Below are 24,934 nucleotides of genomic sequence, written 5' to 3' on the forward strand. Positions count from 1 at the left end.
TAACCAGAAGTCTTTATGGGGAACTAAGTGGTTTGGGGGGCTACCACGATTATCTGCAGAGAATTACTGGTAGATTGACAACATGTAAATGGTTGATTGATTGATTGTTTGGAATTAAGCACAAAGCTACATAATGGGCTATCTGTGCTCTATCCACCACGGGTACAGAAACCCGGTTTCTAGCGGTGAGAGTCCGCTGATGTGCCGCTGTGCTATTGGGGACTTTTATAGATTTATAAGTTCATAAGATGTTCTTTTTTTTCTGTCTCTCGTTCTTGGACCAGTGGTACGTTTTACAACGCTAAACTTTGTGTTTCGATACCCGCAATGGGCAGAGCACAAATAAACCATTGTGTATCTATCTACTTTATTGCAAAAAAGAAATAAGCTTTTGTCTACACAAAATAGTATCAATATAAAAGACGCTTCGGTCAGTAGATACTTTTTTTGAGGAAACCAAGTATTAGTTTCTTGTAATGGAGAAATTTTAGGGGCAAATAAATAATAAAAGACATAATATAAAAATATACAAAAGAAATATATCATTGTTTACACATTTCTTCTGGAAATACTGAAGTAACCTCTAAAAATATAATAAGACATTCCTCAAGTTAGTGAAAGAACAAAGTTTCCGGAAAATAGAAATATTATAATTTAGCTGTTACTTTGTTCCTATCGTGTACTAATATTGTTGTTTCAGCGCGTTGTCAAAACAAAATATTTAATCAGAGATTTCTTGACTAATCATCCACATTGTTGGTAATTATTTTCCAACAATGAGGATCAAAGATTCTTAACTAAATATTTACATTCAGTACTGCAAAGCTTTTGTCTATCCCTGTTACACCATGATGTAACGACCAATCTCGTTCTACAGTAAAAAGGTTCAAGGTGACATACTATTGGTTGCTGATACTTATCATGCATATTATGAGAACCATCGACACAATGCAAGCACTCAGACCAGAAGGACAATATATACTTTGTTATAGCAACAAAAACATTTCCAGTTCTTGTCATGTAAAACCTTCCAGATGGCGTGACAGGTTTATCGAGGCTCTCTGTTATTGTAACTTTTATTATGACCGCACCAACAAACAAAGAATTCACGTTGTTCTTAAAACAACACAAAATAATATACATCAATGAATTATCATGCCTTAAAATTTTTAAATGGATAGTTATTGTAGCTTGTCATCACCGCTACTCCACGATCCTCTTGTATAAAGACAAACTGGTAAATCGACAACTGAAGAGGAAACACAAAACTGTGTACGGCACCGAGTGGAAATATGCCTGTGTAGAAAACATCAGTTTTGACACAGTCAAAATATATTTAAATTATAATTGTCTGAATCATGAGACTTGGAATAACTCATAGATTAACAAAGGATCCGCAACATCTTCTGTAACAACCTCCACGATTCCTGTACGTAGCATGACGTGATTTAATAATGGAACAGCAAACTTCATAGGCGTCTGAAAAACAAAAATAACTCTACGCATGTCAGCCTGATGAAAATTTTTGAACCGAGCCTCAATAAAAGTAAAACCTGAAAATTTCACGACTATAGAGCAAGTTGTTAATCGTTCTTGTTTTCGTTTTAATTTCCGTTTGAAGATAGTTCTTGCTGAGATAGCGTAATACATGTGTTTACTGTGCGTAAAATAATCACCATCCTTAAGTGTGCTTCAATAAACCACTTAGTTTTATAACATCTATTTATATTTTTCTTTACAAATAACAATATGTATGAAGTTTAGAAAATTAACTCTTTTGGAGTACAGATCAGACCTTTTGGTCGATTAATTATCAAATTTTTAACTTAAGTATTGAGTAATTTTAAATTTTTGTTCATTACAACATTAAGCGTAAAGTACTGACCAAATAAACAGGATGAATTAGTTCACTTTCTGAGAATGTATGGTAGTATTCCTGTAGTAAATAATTGGATTAATTCTAAGGTATTTGATATTTCTTTACATTTTTTATACATTAGGAATTCTGCAATCAACAAAGTCATGGATCCACAAGCAACTTGATACATATATAGTTTATAGAAATGTAAACGATGTGGTCTGAATCCCATCAGGAATTCTAGGATTAGTAAAGGTGTTTAAATATTTACAGTTTCATAATGCGTTATTTTATGGCAGCTTCTGCACTGAACAGTCAGTTTAGTTAAAGAAAAGAAGAAAAAAAAAGATTGACAATGTGCCCTGCATTTAGAACTCTGACTGCATCATTTAAACTGCAGCCATTTTGTAGAACCCTATCAAGACAGATTACCTCAGTCATGATTAGCTCAACTGTACAGCTAGCTACACAACGCTAAACGGATGTCGCCAACAAAGTTTGAATCGTACATTGCTCAAAACTGCTAAACTCGTTTTTATGCGAATCATAAAAAGTGGTTTTAAACAGTTTGTAATTTACGGTCTCGTTTATCAGATCCACGATGAAATTATATCAAAACCAAAAAACTAGTAGTCTAAAGAAATTATCCCTTAGAATACTAAACTCTACAGTATATCAAAACCGAAATGTAGTAGTCTAAAGAAATTATTGCTTAGAATACTAAACTCTACAGTATATCAAAACCGAAAAGTAGTAGTCTAAAGAAATTATTGCTTGGAATATTAAACTCTACAGTATATCAAAACCGAAGAGTAGTAGTCTAAAGAAATTATCCCTTAGAATACTAAACTCTACATAATTATATCAAAACCGAAAAGTAGTAGTCTAAAGAAATTATCCCTTAGAATACTAAACTCTACAACACAATTATGTATAACTACCTCAAGATGGTCAACAAACTATACTACTTATTTATACTTTAGTTGTACAAAACCACAGAATGTCGCGAAACTATTATTCGTGTTTAGACTGCGTAGATAATAGTTAAGGAATAAACACAAGGGGTTGTGCACTTATTCATTTAGATATACATTATTTATTTCGTCAAAATTATTAAGCCTAACTCCTCGGACCGTGTTTCACAATTGTAACAGGCAAGTTTACACAGAATAATCCAATGGTGCACAATTTAGCATGGCAAATTGATGTCGATTTACAAAAGTCGTTTCTCAGTTGTCGAGCACAATTTTTTCTTTCTCGTCACTTACGTTGTTGAACTATTCAATCGCAAAATTTATCTATCGCTCTACCGCAACAACGAGTTACACAACAATACAGTTACTTATCTGCATCAATGTCTCTCAAAGTGAGAGCAGCGACCTCCGTAGGTGTTGTAAAGCTTTTTCTGAGGACCGCCAGAAAAAAGCAGAAAACAAAGACGCTGAATTAATTCTAAATAAACAATAAGCCGATAAAAATTATGTTGAATTAATTAAACGATACAGTATGTCGAAAGGTTGTGTTGTTCTTCCTACGGCACTGTTTTTAGTCATCATGCTAAAGTAGTGGGGGATACTTTAAAATCACATTTTAAGGAATTTTTATAGGTTGAAAACGCCTCAAACGTTTTTATTCATATCAAAGGAACCTCAGAGCAAAAAGAGTCTAGACAGTTTTGTTATTAAACAACAATCTACATCGGTCATTTTCCGTTAATTTTCTTATACTATTGTTTACTAACTAATAGTAAGACTAAAAGTCTTGCAAACGATAATATAAGTTTAATTTCTTTGAGGTTTGGTTTACTACGCTTATTCTAAATAATTACTTTTCTCTTTAAACAAGCATGTTTAGTGTCATAAGCATTTACATAGAAAGCAATGTTTCCTCATTTTTTATACTTGGGTCAAAACAGCAGGTTATTTGTATTATAACGTTGTTAACAGTGAACAACACAAGTCAACTCGCCTTTTTATTTCGGTACCGCTCAGGCTAAAACTACCTGTTCTCTTTCAGATTCAAAGTTTCTCGAATTCATTTGAATATACAACTTCAACATAGATTGTCCCTCATAAATAAAAACAGTTCATTATTGTGTGCAAAAAAATAAAAAAATGGACCTACTTTAAAATCCTCACGGCCACTGAAAGTTAAAAAAAAGGACAGGTATGAAATCTTTACATTGGTTCACCCATGACCTGAAATGTTAAACTCTTAGCGTATCAGTGCGAGAGCATTGTAACGTGTGTTTGGATTTATAGAGTATTTTGATTATTCAAAAGTGACTAGGTACTGATTTTAAAAATACTGTTCAAAGTTATAACTTCTTCCGACTTTAATAAATATTTCAAATAAAGCACGTAACGTAATGTTATCGACAATTACGCATCCATACGAAAACTCTAAGTAAGAAATATCTATTACATTAACATTCATATTTTGTCTATCTTCAAAATGCGCATGCACGTGCACTTTTTTAATGGATTTAAACAAAAGGTGAGTGTCAATATACCCTAGTAGAGACTTTGTACAGCAATATATTTCAAATATATCAGGTTGTAGAATCACGTTATAAGTTTATTTATTGATAGTATAACACACGTGGAGTTTAGCACTGACCAAACTAAAGCAAACTTACACACGTTACAGTGTTAATTTGTCTCTATCGAATATAACCCATACTTAATAAAGGCTTAACTAGGGCAAGTGAATTTATAGATTTCGGCGTGTGCAATTAAAAATATTTTATATTATTCTGTAAATCCGGACTTTAAAGATGTAATTTTGCAATATAGATACTAATATGACCACAAATGTTTCACATGCTTTTCCTACATTCGACTATCCTAAAGTTCAACGATTAAATATATGAAGTCTAACGACTAAGTTTTTACCTGATGCTTCTTTACAGATCGTAACCTCGTCAATTCTGACTCTTTTTTCAATTCAAACACCAACGCATCCTGTTGTTGATTCCACGAAGTAGCGTTGTTTTCACATACTTGTAGATCCGAAGGGCTTTGTGATATATTGGGGTCCGAAGAAAACACTGAAATCGGGGGAGGAGATAAATGAGAAACTTCACTGTCACTGTCACTTTGTACTAAAGGGATATTGGCACTGGTTTTTCGCCTTAAAATGCCGGATTCAGAAAGTGAGGATTTCTTTAATTCTGTATCATCCAAGGATTGGCTAGTAGAAAAGCTACATGGTCGGGATGGGCATTCGGAGAATAACCGTGAGTCGTCTCTAGATTTTTCTTCACTTAGCTCTTGTAAGAAACTTAGTTCTTCCGCAAAGTTTGTCTTTACCTTTTCTCCAGATTTTCTCATCTCTTCTTCTAGCATCTCGCCGTACGGTCCTCTCAGACGTTTCTTAGAGTACCTTCTTTGTTGTTGAGGGCTTCTGATCATAAGTTTTTCTTTATCCAAATCGAAATCAGTTCCTGATAACCTTGTTTGTGGGGGTGAACAACCCAGACCTTGTTTAGCTTGATGATTCGTTAAATCCGCGAGCACCAAATTGGCATCATCACTGACAGGTTCTTTTGTACCGAATATTAATTCAGGCTGTTGTATTTCGTTAGAATTGTCAAAATTACGTAGCATTGATTCACTGTTACATGTTGTTATTATTTCCGGCAAATGGACGTTCTTCCCAGTATTTCCTCTACTAGGATCGCTATGGCATTTTTTCTTCAAAGCCTTTACATTTCTATCTTCTGAGGTTAAGTGATTTGAGTTTCCTGTGACTTTATTCAAAATATCTTGATAAGTTTCGTCCCGAAAGCTTTCGCTGTGACTAAAGTGACTGTCTGCCAAAGACAGGTCACTGGTCTGATGCAAAGGACCTTCGTTAAGAGGCAAATTTAGACCTGGAGACGTTTTCAGAGATTTCAAACCATTACTGTCCACAGAGGTATATTCCAGTTCATCATCTGACTTGGAACTTCGGCGCTGAGGAGGATATGTTAAAAGTCTACCATTATTGGCCTTGCTTTCATGAGAACCTAATTTAAAACCAACTGTGTGACCCCTGAAACCTTTCCTTCGTTTTCTAGCTTCGCTTGGCAAAGAATGGGTTCCATCACCTGAGTAGGTATTAGTCCTGCTGCGAATAAATGATACTAATGATTTTGAGTCACAAGAGTGAGAGGAAGATGTCGTGACGGAACTGTACTCATGAGAGTAGGATGGACAGTCTAAGTCAGATACTAGACCTTCGTCTACTATTGAGTCTACAATAGAACTATTTAATAAATCAGACTGATTTAACTCCAATCTCGGTGATATCAAGGCATTGTCTTGTACAGGTTTACTGCTGGATGTGCGATTTTTATCCGAAAGACTAGAAAGCTGTGTAATTTTTTTTCGCGGTAATGTTGCTAATCCTGAAATGAGGCTATAAGTCGAGTCTCTGTTAGAACAATCACTGGACATAACATAACCACCCTCTAAGGTTACGTCTACGTGTGAAAAAGATGAACTTCTACTCACTAGAGGCGATTTTCTCCCAAAGGGCTCACTTGACTCGGAATCTTTAACCGAAGAGAAATTTGGGGAAGACGAAACAGTCGACGAATATTGTGACTTTAGTTTTTCGGTTAACTGCTTTAATTTCTTATTTCCATTTTTATCTATCGCTTCTGAAACTGACTGGGGAGATTTACTATGATTCATGGTAGTAAATAGATGGTGAGGTTGATGTTTATGTTGAAACTCAGGTGTCCGTTGAAGTTGGTTATTCCTTGTTTTCCGTGAACTTAAAGTGCTGGAAGGAAATTTTCCAGGATCTTTACTGTTACTCACAACTTCCCCTTTACCAATAATATTATTTGTATTAACACTATCGTTAACTTGATACTGATAAAGTTTAGTACATTGGAAGTTATGATCGAGAGAATCCAGTAGAGAGGTACTCCTTTGATAAATATTATCAAGTCCTTTGGCAGGCTTGACTTCTGTTAGACTACCATGGAAGCTCTTAGTTGTCTCATTAAACTTACTTAAAAATAATCCACCTCGATATAAGTGTTTGAAATCATTACAAAGATTTTCTGGAATTTGATTCGATGATAACGATGTTTTCGATTTAGTTTCGATTTCTTCTTCACTTCTACCACGCCGATATTTAGAGAAATCTAATCCAGCTAAAATTGTTCTTATTTGTTTGATGTCTTTACTTTCAGTTAACTCATCAATAAAATTATTTGTTGTAATATTACTCAAAATATCATGGTTGTACCCCTCACTACCCCGTCGTAAACCTCCTTTCCTACCTAATGTTAGATACGCAGGTAAGTTGGGCTTAGATCTTACCTGAGAATTAGCTCTTGGAGTGAGAGGAGTAGAAGGAAGAGACCTTGACGCCTGACTTGGCTCGAGTTCTGTAGCAGTAGGTGGAACTTTTGTTAATGTGGTGATATGGAAATTTGGTATGAGTTGAACTTTTGATGCTTTGTTTTTAACCCTGTTGCCACGATAAAACGTATAGTATTTGCTACTTTTTGTTCTACTGTCCATCCTAGTCTCAAATCTCAATGTCAATGCATCTTTGTTTTCATCATTAAAAGTTATATTATCACAGTTATTTAATTTTCTTTCGCAGTATGCGTATTGAGTTTTAGCGTCACCAGATTTTGAGTCAAATGATTCAGGTCTGAACGATAAACCTAACTCCAAACAATCGCAAAGGAAATCATGGGATGCTTTTGAACTTGTGGAACTTTTCTCTTTCAAACTGTCTTCAAAGTTTGTGTTCGGAAAGTCTTCAGGGAAACAGAGGGAAGAGCAGTCAACATTATCACATTTTAACCCAATATTTGAGTGAGGAAAAGGTACGTTATCGGCTGTATTACGATCGTGGGAGCAAGTACAATACTTTGTTTTGTCTAGATACGATAGCGCGCTTGAAGAAACGGTTGAGTCACTGAATATTCGTGTCACATCTCCAGAGCTCTCTAAGTGAGAACGAGAATCTCCACTTTTTTCAGTATTCTCACAATGTATATCTGCACTAGTAAACTCGAATTCATCACAGATTTTTTCGAGAGAACTCAGTATGTCATCGAAAGGTGATTTTTGTGACTGGTTACGAAACTGAGTTTTTGAGCTCTCTTCATTAAAGTGCGAAACTGAGCTAACTTGGCTTGAATGAGAATGTAATTTATAAAGAGCACATGACTCTCTAAAGATAGATTCGCTATTCAGAGACCCTGTTCCTCCTCTAGACCTCTCGTTGAGTTCAGAATTAGAAACGTATGTACCCTCGCTAGCAGAGTCTTTAAGCTTCTTGCGGTCTTCTTCTACAGAAAGGGGACGTTCGAGAGTGCAGCTCGTATTCGTCGGTATTTTTTCACGAAATTCACCACCGATCGTACACACTTCATCTTTAGTTTTTACTTCATTTGACTTATTTGTATTTTCTAGGTCACGTGCTCCTTGTTGACTATCGATACAAACAATAAGTGGATCGGGTATTACTTCATCTGGATCGTTGATTTGTAAGGTAAAGCTTACCCGGTAAGACTCCCGCCAATCTTCGGAACGTGTCTGATGCACTCGATCAGCTACATTGTGATCTCTACTACGATCACCCAGTTGGGATGGTGTGTGGCACGTAAATTTCTTCAAACTTGTTCTTACTTCAGAATCTTTTTTAAACTGCGCACTAGGATATAAGACGGAGATCTCTTCCGCAGAAACTTCTATTAGATTTTTATGCGAATAGCTAGTAAGAGAAGGCGGGACTTCCTCGGCTGGAGTGTCGCTACTCACTGAGTCCCGTCTCTGACTTACATGGATCACACAGCCACAGTCCTGTTGTTTCTGATACTCTGCTATTTTTGGGACGTTCGACCCACACACGCGGCTATAGGCCAAATCTTGATTCGAACGCAGTTCCAAGATTGTATCATTTGTTGACACAAGTTCCTTGGAAACGCCCATTACGTTAGTTTTAAGTTTACTAATCGGTACGTTAGTCGGACGGCTTCTGCGTCTGAGTTTTACTTCTGCCACACAGAGTCCCACGCTGGTTTGTTTCTTTTCTTCTTCAAGAAAACATTTTGTGTTTCTTTCTTCTTCTTCAAGATAACATTTTGTGTTTCTCGCATTCTCTGAGAATCCTAAACATTTTGGCTGAGCGACTGCACTTCCAGAGATATTTTTTACTCTCAATTTTATCAGGTCGGTCGGTTGTCCATCTGCTGCTACTAACCGCGCATTTATTTCTCGAATCCTCTCCTTGACCGAGACGGACGGCGAAGTGACTTCTTGCTTCTCGGACATAGAGATCGTCCAGAAACATGCCCCAGTTTCACTCAAAATGCTATAACAGTTTTCAACATAAGTTTAATAAATGTAAATTTGTCTATCAAACACTAGTTGTGTTTCGAAGTTCAACCTTTTTTTACATATATATAATTCCACAAATTAAACGACTCTTCGCCTTCTTTCATCTCCTACCTTACTTTCAAATTACTTCCAAAACGAAATCTCTTACTAACAATTGCAACATGAATCATTGTTATTATACCATTACACATGCGCCACAGTTTAGACCTTCTACAACTCGGAAGCATAAAGCATCTCTTGAAATTAAAATCATCAATTTCATTACTTTCACACTCACTATCGGCTTTTTGTGAAACTGGTGACGATCAGCGGTGGGTTTTAGCTAAGATTCACCCGAACACCACGAACAATAACCGACTCTTGCGGGAAATTGGCCGAAGGCAGACGCTGTCCTTCCATCTAAATTGCTGCTTAAAAGCGTTGGTTAAAATCACATGCTATTGGTTAATCCTACTACAGAGACTCATTATTTTATGACTTGAATCCTTGGACTTTTTTTTTTTTACCACGTTCAGGAAACAAAACGTATCAATAAGCAGATTAAGCGGTATACATGGCCAGACTGAGGATATCACCACATTAACACACCATCTGTCCTGAAACATTCTATCTGAATGACTGGAAATCCTGCAGTTAGTGCATTTATTCTATCAACAAGTGTCTACCAATAGAGGGCGCTACATTACAGGCTTTCGTTTTTCATGTTTGTTGTGATTTTTTTTTAAGAGACTAGCATTCCAACAAAATATTACATTCAAAACTATAGCACAAACAATGTTTAAACTTGGAAATTCAAAATTGTATTTGCATGTAAGTATATAAAGGCTAGTAAATTGTATTTTACAATTAAAGAGAAAATGTTTGTTATATGTATAAATAATAAATACAATAGTTTCCAACACGCTTACTTAGTGCAGTTTAATTTTATTTTAACAGACAAACTAGAATTTGTTAGTTTAATATGCCACATTTTACAATTAGCATAATAAACCAGCACAAATGACAGACACAATAATTCATTTATACAGAATATTAGAAAGTAAAACATTAAATGACCAATCTAAATGCAGTGAGCTTAGAATAATATTTGTTTGACTAAAAAGTTATTTTGTTAGATTATATAGTAGGATTGGCCTATCACTCTTATAACACATCTAATATTTTACGGAAATCAACTAGTTATTAGACTAAATAAGGAGTAGCAGAGATTAAATTAGAAACAGCTATAAATTTGCTTCAGTTTTACAGTTTCAAAATATTCATTACATTTAAGCCAAATTATGCTGTAGTCGGGATGATATTAAACAACTGTGTTTTTTTTTTCTTTTTGGCAATAATTTCAAGAATAGGCTAATAACTTATAGGAACTTTTGAAAATAATAAAAAAAGATTATCTTTAGGCCTGTTGTTAAGAGTAGGCCAATAACTTATAAGAAAATGTGAAAATAATAAGCAAGATTATCCTTATGTCTGTTACTAAGAGTAGGCTAATAATTTATAGTAAATTTTGAAATTAATAAGCAAGATTATCCTTATGTCTGTTGCCCATAATTTATAGGAAATTTCTAAAATAATAATAAAATATATCATTTGTCTGTTGCCAAGAATACGATAATCATTTATAGGAAGTTTCGAAAATAATAAGATTGATTATCCTATGTCTGTTGCTGATAATAGGTTAATAATACACAGAAAAGTTTGAAAATAATAAGAAAGATTATCCTTATGTATGTTGCTAAGAACTGGCTAATAATGTATAGAAAATTTTGAAAATAATAAACAAGGTTATTCACAGGTTTATTGCAACCTGATCGAGTTCATCAACATAGTTCTTGTAATAATCCAGTTAAATGTAGTGTTAAGATCTAGAATATCCACATTATGATTTATTACAACATGATCATTACCATTATGATGAGTATTAAATATATCATGTCAGATACTGCTAGTGACCAGATGGTTAGGGCACTCGGCACATAATTGGAGGGTTGCGGCTTGGTATATACGTCACACCAAACATGCACATCCATTCAGCCGTGTCAATCATGTCACGGTCAATCCCACTACACGTTGGTAGCCCAAGAGATGGCGGTTGGTGATGATGACTAGCTGTCTTCCCTTTAGTCTTACATTGCTCAATTAAGGAGGGCTAGCGTAAATAGTCCTAGTGTAACTTTGCGCGAAATTCGAAAAAACAAATAAGTTCGGATAATTAGCTTATCATGTACAAAATTATTTCATTAATTTGTAAATTGCCTTTTTATATTCCTAGTCCATGCAGTTATTTAAATTTTTGATCAGAAGTCGTGATCATGAGCATTATAAAATCTAACTCACTAATAATTTGGTGCAACTAACATGCACTAAGACAGATGCAATGATTTTTTTTTTGGTTTGTTTTGAATTTCGCGCAAAGCTACGCGAGGGCTATCTGCGCTAGTCGTCCCTAATTTAGCAGTGTAAGACTAGATGGAAGGCAGCTAGTCATCACCGCTCACCGCTAACTCTTAGGTTACTCTTTTACCAACGAATAGTGGGATTGACCGTCACATAATAACGCCCTCACGCCTGAAAGGGTGAACATGTTTACTGTGACGGGAATTCTAACCCGCAACCCTACGATTACGAGTCCAGTGCCTTAACCACCTGGCCTTGCAGAGCCCGGATGAAATGAAAGACAACGTTTTCGTTTCGATTGCTCTCATTTTTCTTTAAGTAATTGTGGTTACAACCGACCACAAGTCTTGCAATAAGTTGGAAGAGAAACAATTTTTAAAAGTCTTCAAAAATCAAACTTCATTACCTTTATTCATAAGTGTTAGGTAAAACATTTATGGCTTTGTGGCTTTGCAGCCTGTTATAGTGCTACAATTAAAAATTGTTAACTTGAGAATTATTTGCTAATTAATTAGATATTTTTTGGACTCTCCTCCAGGCCGCTTAAAAATAATTTGGCATTTTTTTCGTTATTTTCCATTTGTTTCATGTGATTTCTGCTAGATTCTCAGAGAATGTATTAACGACCATTGATTTCCTTTTCCATATCCTCCAGGATTTTCAATATCTTATCCTTTATGCTTTTTGTTCCTTACGGAACATGAATGAATAACTTATATTTGCATGTTTCCTGTGTCCTTCGTTTTCTGCAATTTACGTCCAAGATTCAATTAATCTCAATTATATTTTGTTCTTTCGTAAACATTCAAAGAATTTTAAGGAACAACTTATATTTTCAATATATGCCGGCATGGCCAAGTGGGTTAAAGCGTTCGACTCGTAATCGTAGGTTCGAATCCTCGTCGCGCCAAACATACTCACCTTTTCAGCCATGAGAACGTTATAACGTGACGGTCAATCCTACTATTTGTTGGTAAAGAGTAGCCTAAGAGATGGTGGTGGGTAGCGATGACTACCTGCGAATCCCACTATTTGGTGGTAAAGAGTAGCCTAAGAGATGGTGGTGGGTAGTGATGACTAGCTGCGCTGCCTTCCCTGTTCCCTGTCTTACACTGCTAAATTAGGGACGGCTAGCGCAGATAGCCCTCTTGTAGCTTTACGCAAAATTCAAAAACAAACAAACGTTAAAGATTGGGTTAAACTTCTTCGTTCTTCCTTACGTTTCAAGGAAAGTTAAAGAATGAAGAGATGTCTAATATTTTTGAGTTCGTGTTCTTCGAGGTTTTTAAATTGTCTACTTCTGTCTTTCACTTTCTGTTTGACACAACAGTATTTTGCGTATTTCGGAGATGTAAATTTCATTATTATTGTTATGAATATCTGGAGAAGTTGCAGGACGTTAGCGTATAATGTACCATCTTTTTTTCATGTTTTCTTTAGGGTCGTCAGTTGTTATATTCAAAATCCCGTGTAAAACCAGCAAGATTCATTTGAGCCCCGTTCGATTGTCTTATGTGATACGTCGGTAATATGTGAAAAATAATCGTAATTATATTATTACAAGACCTAGAACAAAGTGTGCAAATTATAATGGAAAACCTGATGTAAAAAGGGCTGGTACATAATACATAATGTACCCATGATTGTAACCAAAGGATGAAATGATAGGATAATATATGTTGCATTTGTTATCCTTTTACATTATTGACCCACCTGCCTGGCTCAGCGACAAGATGGAGGTCTTATACAATAAAAATCAGGGCTCAATACTTGTGGTGGAAACAGTAAAGATAGCTCATTATGTTTAATTTTGCATTTAAAAACAATTTTCATTCTTGAATATACTAAAACTATGAAGAACGTCTTGTATTTCAATTTTTTGTCGTAAAGCATCAGATTCTGTCCATTGTGTTCTGTTTTCATTATCTTTAGAGTACTCAATAATGGTTTAACTTTTATATTTACTGCCACCAAATTTTTAAGCTTACTTTAATATATGCACTGTTCTTCAATCTCTTTGGAGTCCCTCGCTGTTACAGCGGTAAATCTTCGGATTTACAACGCTAAAATCAGGGCTTTGTTGTGAGAAAACACACACAATCTCTTTAGGGTTACAGTACTGTATACTATGTCTTTCTCTCCTATGTTTTTCAAAGTATATTACTGTATTGATGCAATCTATGTCCCACTCACGATTTTCGTACTACTCTAAGAAGTTGGTTGACATCTACGGTATCTTGTCGTCGTATTCTTTAGGCCTTTTTAAAGGCTAAGGATGTCTACAATATAATACTGCTATGCTCTTCAATGTCCTTTAAATTCTGTATCATAATATGATTTTCGTTAAAGATTGGGTTGACATTTACTATAAATACTGCCATGTTCTTTAAAGATTGAGTTAATATCTACTATATGATACTGTAGTGTTCTATATGGTTCTTTAAGGATTGGGTTGACATTTACTATAAATACTGCCATGTTCTTTAAAGATTGAGTTAATATCTACTATATGATACTGTAGTGTTCTATATGGTTCTTTAAGGATTGGGTTGACATTTACTATATCATACTGCCATGTTCTTTAAAGATTGAGTTAATATCTACTATATGATACTGTAGTGTTCTATATGGTTCTTTAAGGATTGGGTTGACATTTACTATAAATACTGCCATGTTCTTTAAAGATTGAGTTAATATCTACTATATGATACTGTAGTGTTCTATATGGTTCTTTAAGGATTGGGTTGACATTTACTATATCATTCTGCTATGTTCTTTAAAGATTGAGGTAACATCTACTATATGATACTGTAGTGTTCTATATGGTGCTTTAAGGATTGGGTTGATGTTACTGTATCTTGAGGCCATGCTCTCTATCGTTCTTCAAGAACTGTGTTGACATCTACTGTGTTCCTGCTTACATGTTATTTAGGGTTTCTTTTGTTTAGATTAGATATTTATTTTCCTGCTTTTGATTTTCGTTTTAAATTCTAGCTCCCAATTAAAATCAATTGTAGATTTTTTTATCTTTTTTACAAATATTAAACTAAAATTAGTACAATTTTGAGCAATGCTCTAAAACAAGCGGTGAAAGTAGTGGAAACAACTAATTTTCAGGTTTAAATGAACAAATTCGAACTATTTAGGGCACAAGTGTTGTACACACGTGCTATGACGGATTATCTTTTTCCTTTATCTTTCTTATATTTAAAAAAATGCCGCCAGTGGCGCAGTGGTATGTCTATGCACTTATACCATCAGAAACCGAGTTTCGATACTTGTGGCACAAAAATCTTAAGTAGCCCTTTGTGTATCTTTGTGTTTAATAACAAACAACAAATTAAAAATGATCATACAATCACGCGCGCGTTGTTTTCGTTTTGATAATATCTAATTACTCCATGAGCACGTATGCAATCAGATATTGTTTGATTGTTTGTTTATTTTTTGAATTTCGCGCATAGTTACTCTAGGGCTATCTGCGCTAGCCGTCCCTAATTTAGCAGTGTAAGACTAGAGGGAAGACTGCTAGTCATCACCGCCCACCGCCAACTCTTGGGCTACTCTTTTACCAACGAATTGTAGTACTGACCGTCATATTATAACACTTCCATGGCTGAAAGGGCAAGCATGTTTGGTGCGATGGGGCAGTGAGATATTATTTTTCAACCAATTTAAAAATGCATTACTTGAGTCATGCTACTAGTACATTCGTAAAACTTTATCATTGTATTCTCTGCATTATTAACGTAATTAACACAGATGTATTCTATGTATCTGTATTATTAACGTAGTTAACCACAAATGTATTCGCTGTATCTCTGTATTATTAACATAGTTAACCACAGGTGCTTTCGCTGTATATCTGTATTATTATTGTAGTTAACCACAGATGTATTCTCTGTATCTGTGTATTATGAGCATATTTAACTACAAATTCAGTCTAGTTTGTTTTCTTACTCGTTATAAGTGATTCATCACACAGAATTCGTCTAATACTGTCTGTGTTTCGTTAGAGATAAACATAAAGCCACACAGAAGGTTGTTTGTGCTCCGCTTCTACAAGTATCTAAACTCTGTTTCTAGTGTTGTAAATCTAGTTAAATACCGCTGTGTCAGTGGGGAGTTTGTGTTAAACAGATTAGGTTAAGATAACTGTATAATTCTCCCACGTTAATGTCATTAATATGTAAGTTTGTTTGTTTTTGGAAATTTGCACAAAGCCACTCGAGGGCTATCTGTGCTAGCCGTCCCTAATTTAGCAGTGTAAGACTAGAGGGAAGGCAGCTAGTCATCACCACCCACCGCCAACTCTCGGGCTACTCTTTTACCAACGAATAATGGGATTGACCGTCACATTATAACGCCCCCACGGCTGGGAGGGCGAGCATGTTTAGCGCGACGCGGGCGCGAACCCTCAGATTACGAGTCGCACGCCTTACGCGCTTGGCCATGCCGGGCCTAATATGTAAGTAACTACGTTCATAATTGTAGCAGAACAAGTTCTTAGACTTAGATATTGACAAATTTGATAACTCGTTTGTTTGCTATTTAGGAATTATTGGTTTGTTTGTTATTGGTAAATTATTGTTTTCTTATTTGGTAACTATTTATTTGTTTCGTAGTTAAGCACAAAGCTGTGCTATGGGGTATCTGTGCTGTGCCCACCATTAATATCGAAACTCTTGTTTTAGCATTATAAATCTTCATACGTTCCGCCGAGCCACTAGGAGACTTATTTGTTTCTATACTAGAAAGTACTACGTCTGAAACATACAATATAATACTTCTCAAGCTTTCGGTATTAAAAATCGAAACTTGGAAATTTTGAATTAGATATATAAATAGAGTCTCAGCATTATCCAGCCAAGTTAGCGTGTTCTGGCGTTGTACAAAAATCTCTCAAACAATGACTTTCGGGGAACAAATAAAATAGATCTGAAATATTGTCTTCACGCACTTCTGGCTAATTAAGAAAAACGTCAATAGAAAACTGAAATGAAAACTCGTAATCAAATACTGTTTACTAACCTTTACAATTAAGTATTTACTCTGGCTATTGTATACTTGTGTAACATTTCACGCTATCAGTAAGCACGGTAATTGCTTACTATTTAAAAATGAGCCGAGTAAAAATTGTTGTAGCATCCAATCTATTACTCTATGATGCTTACAAATAACTGCTTAAGTTGAAATATGGTCATATTTAAGCACAAGTATTTTTATAAGGAAATAATAAAAAGTAGAACAACTACTTAATAGTGAGTTCAGTTTATAAGCACATATTATTTCAATCTGTCATAAATAGTACTTTTATTTCTGGTCGCTAGATGACAGTAAAATTGTTATATAATGACCATTTGTGAGTTTTCATTGCACAAACATGATACCTGTCGTAAAACATTTACTAAAAATAAGTAAAAATAAAGAACAACTTAATTTAACACTAGGGTTATCTATTTAATGAAGTATTTATGCAACTGACGTATCTGTATATACGTTATTGATGTCTAAAATTAAAACACTAGTTTCTCAGCTGTCAGATCAATACATTATAAATCAGTCTACTTTCATTCATGTGAGTATTCATTGATCTTAGCCTTCAAAAGACCTCTCTTAACGCATGTTTAACTTATTTAGCATACTCAATATAAGTTTAAAAACAAAAATTGTTAAAGGTTAAAATGTTCAGTTAAAGTCTTACCAACTAGATCAAAATTGTTTTCACTTTAAATAAAGCCCCGCTAGTACAGCGGTATGTCTACGGATTTACAACGCTAAAATCAGGGGTTTGATTCCCCTCGGTGGGCTCCGCAGATAGCCCGATGTGGCTTTGCTATAAGAAAAACACAAAACACACTTCAAATAAAAGTAGGACACTCAGCCTGCATCTCCCTTCTCACCTATCTTCGACAGTTCATCTTTCACCTGCACTCAAGAAACAATCTAAAAAAAGTTCTCCTTGTTCCAAATCCTTATAGCTTCTGTAACACCCTTAATCAATAAAAATAATATCATTCTTGGATCATGACAAATTAAAAACGTTAAGTCAAGTGCCCTTTAATACTTAAATATGCAGTGGAGTGATAAGAAACAGATTTCTTACTACATCTGGTTATATCCAAAAACTTTTAACCTGAATAACTGCACGTTATGTTGTTGTTGTTTTTATTTTTTGGTAATTATGAGTGTATGCATGGTATCCTAATTTATCTTTATGATAAATGGCGTATTAACCTACATAAGCTTATCATGTGGTGGAATCCATTGTATTCACTTGTAGTGAGTTTGGGTGAAACTGAAAGGTGTGGGTTTTGTAAATATCATCTTAACGTTGGTCCAGTGCTCCGAGGTACTTGTACCATTCTGAAAGGAAAATTTCAGTTTCATTGCCCCAAATGTAATCCTTAACTAGAAAAAAACTAATATGACATCAATAAAATATATTACCACTGAGTTATAAAAATAAAATAAATGTTCAGTTATTAATCTACCTCACCAAAACTGTTTAAAAAGAAAAAGAAAACAACTAATGAAAAAATATTCCAAAAATTAGATATGTTGTAGGGATGTGACCACCAAAATGTGGAGAAACAAGGTAGGAACAAACAAGAAAAAACCATACATATGTCGCCAGTAATTACTGAGTCAATCTTACAATTTTATGTCTATTAACAACGGTAAAGCTTTATTCAGATGCGAATACACATAACTGACAGAAATTCAACACTTAGTTGTAGATAAAATTATTCTTGGAAAGATTTGACTACTTTTGTGGTGATTCTTGTATGATTTTGTGTATTCATTCCTGCTTTGTTTCTGTACTCTTTGGCATTTCCATCCTTACACCATATTTACTTTTTGTAAAATTGTTTAATACTTGTACAAAATAACAAAATGACGTAAAATATTCGAACCCAGTCCTTAATTTGTAATCTTGCTATAACTAATCCATTAAGTGTATGTGTGTTAACATATATTACCCAAAGTTAACAGGCGTGATTGCTGTCATTTTCGGTGTGATAAAAAAAAAACTGCTCGATATTGTACAAAGTCTATCTTGTTTTGGGATTTTTCCACGAGAAAACGGGTACAAAATACACTGAATTAGAGAACATTTCCACGTTCTTATAGATTTATAGAGATTTGGCTTTGAACTTAAAGACACCAATTCTTAATCAGTTAGATGAATCAATTATAGCTTTCTACAAAACAAGCTATGTAATTAGCATTTAATGATATCATTTTGGATTTAGTAATAAAAACAACAAGAAAGAGAAACATTGTCCTTTACAAAATATTTGCTTCCTCAACGAGTACCCTATCTTAATAGAAAGAAGTCTTAAGTACCATTTAGTGAATGCTCTCTAAACAATTACTAGTTAATTTATGCCAATCGCAACATGATATCGTAACATGTATATATAAGAGTTTTCAATTTAGTTAAGCTTGTTTAGTTTTATTGCTGGTATACACTAATATACAAGCATTATCGATTTACATAACAGATTTTATTTGTCATAAGTTTATCGTTTTATTTTTCACCAAAGGAAAATAAAGTCAGTTAAAATTTGTTATAACCTTTATTTATGTTATCGTTGAACCAAATAGACACGGAAAATGTTATTTAGGATATTTTTATTCAAAATTTAAAAATTAGCTTCCAATTAGCTAGTAATAATGATGATTTCACTAGGCCTGGTGTATTTTGTTGTTTCTTGTACTGAAAATGTATGTAACTTCAATAAATTATTGTTTTAGATTTATAAAACTTTTTGAAACTTAACAAATACGATAAATTATTACTTCATTTGTTCGTGCAACTTTGTGAATCTGCTGTTAATCCATAAATGAATATTTCACTGAAAATCTGATACATATTTTTTAAAAAAACTGTCATGATAGTATGTCTTTTTTCAAAAATCTTCATACAAATGGGTGTATATGCTTTTAATATTGAATGTTGTTCAAATAAACAACCATGCTCCTTTCATCCTATTTACCGGTTGTTCTGAGTCCTTCACTCAAGGTGTTAAGTGTGTCCTCTCGCGGGAAACCTTCCTATAAAGTTATACACAATCTTTGAAAGTAAAAAGTATTATTTTCTATTGATATGTTAGGTGACCCTTCGATGATACAACTTATTTTCTTTTTCAATAGAATGACCAACAATTATGTGTGTCTTGAGAAAACTAACATTATTGTTTCGTATAATAGCGTTATGTTTTTCAAACTGGAATAAATGAGCTCGAGAGATATAACTTAAGGAAATAGAAATTATGTTTTTTTTTAATTTCGCGCAAAGCAATACCACCACCAGACGTACCTAATTTAGCAGTGTAAGACTAAAGGGAAGGCAGTCAGTCATCACCACCCACCGCCAACTTTTGGGCTCATCTTTTACCAACGAATAGTGGGATTGACCGTCACATTATGACACACCCACGGCGGAAAGGGCGAGCATGTTTGGTGTGACAAGGATTCGAATCCGTGACCCTCAGATTATGAGTCGAGTGCCTTAACCACCCGGCCATGCCGGGCCAACAAGTTTTGTAAAGAAACAGATTTAGAACGTGTTACTTGGTTACATCTATACAAATCTTCTTGGAACAATTTAAAAATCTTCTATTTTTGTCAGATTAAAATAATATATTGTACAAAGTCATCAAGCTGTTATGTTTGGATTACAAGATAAATCACTTTAATTACATTTTGTTAAATGTTATACGTATATAAGCAAAATAAGGCAAAAAAATCTTTAATTAACTAAATTGTTATCTGCAATATATTAAGCTCACAATTGTATTGTAATAAACAATGTAGAGAATTCAGCTACAATACTTGTATTTTGTTTTCAAACAGTGATGAAATCTCATGATCAAAACCAGACGATGTATATATTATTGTATGGTTTGACGACTTCAACAAATTAAAAAATATTTTAGGTGTCGCTTTGACTCGCTTGTATTTAGTCGGAACCAGTTTTGCTCATTTGTTTTTTAATCTTGCGCAAAGCTACACGAGAGCTATCTGCACTGACCATCCATAATTTAGCAGTATAAGACTAGAGGAAAGGCAACTAGTCATCACCACCTACCGCCAACTCTTGGACTACACTTTCCAAAAAATACTGGGATTGACCGTCACATTATATCGCCCCCACGGCTGAAAGGGCGAGTATGTTTGGTGTGACAGGAATTTGAACCCGCGACCCTCAGATTACGATTCGAGTACCTTAACCACGTGGCCGTGCCAGGTCTGCCAGTTCTGTTTCTGAGATTAATGGCAGGTGTGATCCCATTTACTTACGTGTATTTCAAAGATTGAAAATCTAGTTTAAACTTAAGACGTAAGAATATACTTTCAGTTAATGTTTCTAAGAGATAAAAAGACAATAACGATTTAACTGTCTTTGCTATTTTCAAATTCATATCACAAGAATATATATATAGTTACAAAAATGCCTTGTTAGAAGACTTTTAACTAATGACTTGTAACCAGTTAAAACAGTTGTTAAAGTTGAACTGAAAAAAAAACAAACAAGTAATGCAGTTTTATTAACTGTATCTTTATTATTATAGACATCAATAAAGGTTTTAAGTTAATAAAACTGCATTACTTGTTTGTTTTTTTTTCAGTTCAACTTTAACAACTGTTTTAACTGGTTACAAGTCATTAAAGTATCATTTTTCATTTTGCTTTTACGAAATAAATATCGATTAAACTAAAGTTACGAAAATGAAAAATGATACTTTAAGTGTTTTTTTTTCTCGCCAAAAATAACATAAAGTTATAACCAGAAAAAATTTTAATATAATTATTTTAACTCAACCAGGCTGCATTCGAAACTCACAAGTTTAAGATTGTGGATGTGCAGTGTACCTAAATCAAATTCGTATTTAAACCAGAGTGAGGAATAAGACATTTTTATTCAGAAGGTTGGACTTTTCACCTTATAATAGATACTAAGCTTGATCAGGAAATAAATGCCCTCACAAAAACTACTTTCCACATGCGTTAAGGGCCTGGCATGGCCAAGCGCGTAAGGCGTGCGACTCGTAATCCGAGGGTCGCGGGTTCGCGCCCGCGTCGCGCTAAACATGCTCGCCCTCCCAGCCGTGGGGGTGTATAATGTGATGGTCAATCCCACTATTCGTTGGTAAAATAGTAGCCCAAGGGTTGGCGGTGGGTGGTGATGACTAGCTGCCTTCCCTCTAGTCTTACACTGCTGAATTAGGGACGGCTAGCACAGATAGCCCTCGAGTAGCTTTGTGCGAAATTCCAAAACAAACAAACATGCGTAAGTTGCTTGAAATTTTTCAGTTAAAGATCCTTTTCTTCTTGATGACGAGAAATTCACTTAAAATAAAAAAATGTGTTTCAGAACGGCTGATATGGGTATTAACACTTATTGATAAGGAAAGAACAACGTTTCGACCTTCCTAGGTCATCTCAGGTTCACAAAGAGAGAGTTTGAAAGTGACCTTTGCCGGACACATTTCTTAGGGACGAAAGTATAAACTTTCTCTTTCTTAACCTGAAGATGACCTAGAAAGGTCGAAACGTTGTTCTCTCCTAACAATAAGTGTTAATACCCATATCGACCGTTCTGAGATACAAAGATCCTTCTCGTTGCGGACAGAGAACGAAGTGTAATCCAAATTAGGCTTAATGTTCTAATCCATTTAGTAGTTTAAGCAATGTTACAGATAAATAAGGAAAACATTAATTGTGATTGTTTCCCAAAACCTACTTTATTCATTAAAATATAATTCATAAAACCTATGGTTATACACTTCATTAACATACAAAGAATAATATTAATAATGTTGATAAAAATTCCAACGCTGAGATGTAGTTTTCAACTATACTATATAAATATACAAACACCATATTACTTTATCTAGGTCACTGTTCTGTTGCAAAAGTAGAAACTCTTGAGTTTGAAACGAACAAAACAATTAAACCACAATTGTAGCTTTGACTTTTGTAGAAAAAAATGATATAACTACTTTTAAGTTACCTGTGATTGCTTTTCTAGTTTTCCTATATCATTTTTGGTTCTTGTGTATACAAATTTAACAAATGCGAGAAAATAAGTCGAGTTTATATCTGGAGTCTCAAAAATTTGAATATGATGATACTGGCACGTGTGTTACCGAAACTAGTCATCTGTAACTAATTATAAATATTTCATTGGTGCAAAAAAAATCTCGTTTTTTGTGGGATTTACTTTTAATATAGAAGCACGATATGTCTGATAAAAAAGTTACTCTGTACATTTTAAAAATTGAGATCAAGTTCGGTGATATTCCTATAAAGTAAATATTTATAAAACAGTAATTTGCAGAACGTAGAATCTATCATTGTTAAATAAAATAACAATTTTTCATTTTTTATTTTTGTTAATATATTTATTTTGTGTTTGTAAAATAGTTATTATAATTATATTAAATGAAGTTTAGTTTATTTAGTATCCTGTAATGAAATCATCTTTATTATGTGGTACACACGGAATACTTTTTCATCGTTCGAACATGCCACCCGTACGGTTTACTTTTGCAGCAATCACAAAAACAAATTAATTATTGTGATAAATCATAAAGAATATAAACAATATTTTTCATCAAGAAAAAAGTAAAATACATTGGCTTTAAAACATTAATGAAATTTTTCAAATTTTTCGCTTCATAAGCTGAAAGGAGTGGCGTCACTTTTGTTTCCTGAAATCATGTCGGCGTTATTTAAATTAGTGTCTTTCATAATTGATAGGTAGCGCTTCATGGCCGGTGTCAGTTCAGGAAGATATTTTCGAGGTAGAAGGAAGGATGGCAAGTTAAACAGGTCTCCAAAAACTTTGTAACGGTCACTGAAAACATAGAAACATAAGAAATTTCATAAAGTTGTAGCAAATTAATCTTAATAAAAGGTACCATTCTAGTTCGATAAAATTATGACCAGGGTGGAGTTTGTACAAATCAAAAGTAAACCATCAGTGTGCAGTAACATATTTTAACAAATATCATAAATTTGGTATAAAAACAAATGTTTAAAAACCTGTCAACAATCTTAAGAAGTATAAATAATCCGATGTCTTGAGATAATGTGGTATAAACGAAAGTAAAACCTACCTCGCTGTGGAAAGAAGATACTGATAACCTGATGATCCTCCAGTGCCATGCTTAGATCCAATCATTTTCTGAACCATTTGTGAATGACCATCTAAGAAACAAGACTTTAGTTTATGCTAAGTTACTGTTATATCTTCTACAAACACATTGCTCTACCACAACCAGTAATTGTTTCAGATATGTGACACAACACAATCGTGAGAAAAATAACCACTAGAATATCTTACTGCTTAAACTAATATTACAAGTTGTTTCGAGTACTAGAAATTCGAGAATGAAAAGGGTTAATTTCACCTCTTTAAGATCTACGTCGTTTAAAAGGAGTAACTTTTCTATTCGGTTTGTATTTATCTAGATACAAACTCATTTGATCCAAAATACTTGAAACATTTAACTCAATAAAACTGAAACAGAATGTTTCCACAACATTTAGGAACTTGCTTTAAAGCACACTGTTCTTCTGAAAAGAATTGATATCATTCTTATTGAGGTACTGCTTTAAAAAAAAAAAAAATTATATTTCAGGCTGGAGGCCTTTCTGTAATATTTTGTTTCATTTCCTGCTTATTACATAAACTTAGAATAATTTCATGTACTTATCATTTAGTATATTTTACAGCTCTGTACCTCCACGAGCCAAAAAAGAAACCTTTAGAACTTTGTAACATTAATATCACGATAATCTTATTTTATAAAAGAAATGTTTTGTTCTTATATATAAAATAAAAAGATTATTCATCAGGAAACTTCCTAAATAATATCCCTAATTTTAATGTATAAAATAAGATGTCTTACAACGCCATTTCAAGATGAGAGAATCAATATCCATTAGTAATGTCAACAGGCGGTAGTACTGGTGAAAAAGAGGTACGTCTTGGTAGCAAAATATCATCATAGCTCCTTGAAATGCCTTTTGGGTGAAGCGACGCTGCCCTAGTGAGAAAATAACATTTTTAACTACAACAGTGTAAATTGTCAGCAGCTCATAATTTAAGCTGTTTTTCTTTTATGATACCTATTGTTTTGTTTTTCCACAGTTTATTCAAGGTAAAGCCACGTTGAGCGATCTGCTGTGTCTATCGTGAGACATCAAACCCTGTTGTAAGACCGTAGATTTACCGATGTCTCACACAGAAACTTTTCCACAAAGGTTTTGATTTTATTTGAATTTCGCGCAAAGCTACACGAGGGCT

The 24,934-nt window shown here is 34.1% G+C and overlaps 2 protein-coding genes across 4 annotated transcripts in view; both read right to left on the minus strand.

The window, feature by feature from the left end:
• LOC143251577 (uncharacterized) overlaps positions 1–9,810 on the minus strand; it is a 244,805-nt gene extending 234,995 nt beyond the window's left edge. The window contains exon 1 of the mRNA XM_076502849.1: positions 4,753–9,810. Coding sequence (XP_076358964.1) covers positions 4,753–9,147 — 4,395 coding nt within the window. The 5' untranslated portion in view covers positions 9,148–9,810. The remainder of the gene's footprint in view (positions 1–4,752) is intronic.
• An 11,575-nt stretch (positions 9,811–21,385) lies between these two features.
• LOC143252195 (tryptophan 2,3-dioxygenase-like) overlaps positions 21,386–24,934 on the minus strand; it is a 51,071-nt gene continuing 47,522 nt past the window's right edge. For all 3 annotated transcript variants that reach the window (XM_076503945.1, XM_076503947.1, XM_076503946.1), the window contains exons 12-14: positions 24,537–24,674; positions 23,742–23,832; positions 21,386–23,479 (exon numbers count right to left, since the gene is read on the minus strand). In XM_076503945.1, coding sequence (XP_076360060.1) covers positions 23,299–23,479; positions 23,742–23,832; positions 24,537–24,674 — 410 coding nt within the window. In that variant the 3' untranslated portion in view covers positions 21,386–23,298. The remainder of the gene's footprint in view (positions 23,480–23,741; positions 23,833–24,536; positions 24,675–24,934) is intronic.

Source organism: Tachypleus tridentatus, chromosome 6 (assembly GCF_004210375.1).
Source record: "Tachypleus tridentatus isolate NWPU-2018 chromosome 6, ASM421037v1, whole genome shotgun sequence".
In the NCBI taxonomy this organism is placed as follows: Eukaryota; Metazoa; Arthropoda; class Merostomata; order Xiphosura; family Limulidae; genus Tachypleus; species Tachypleus tridentatus.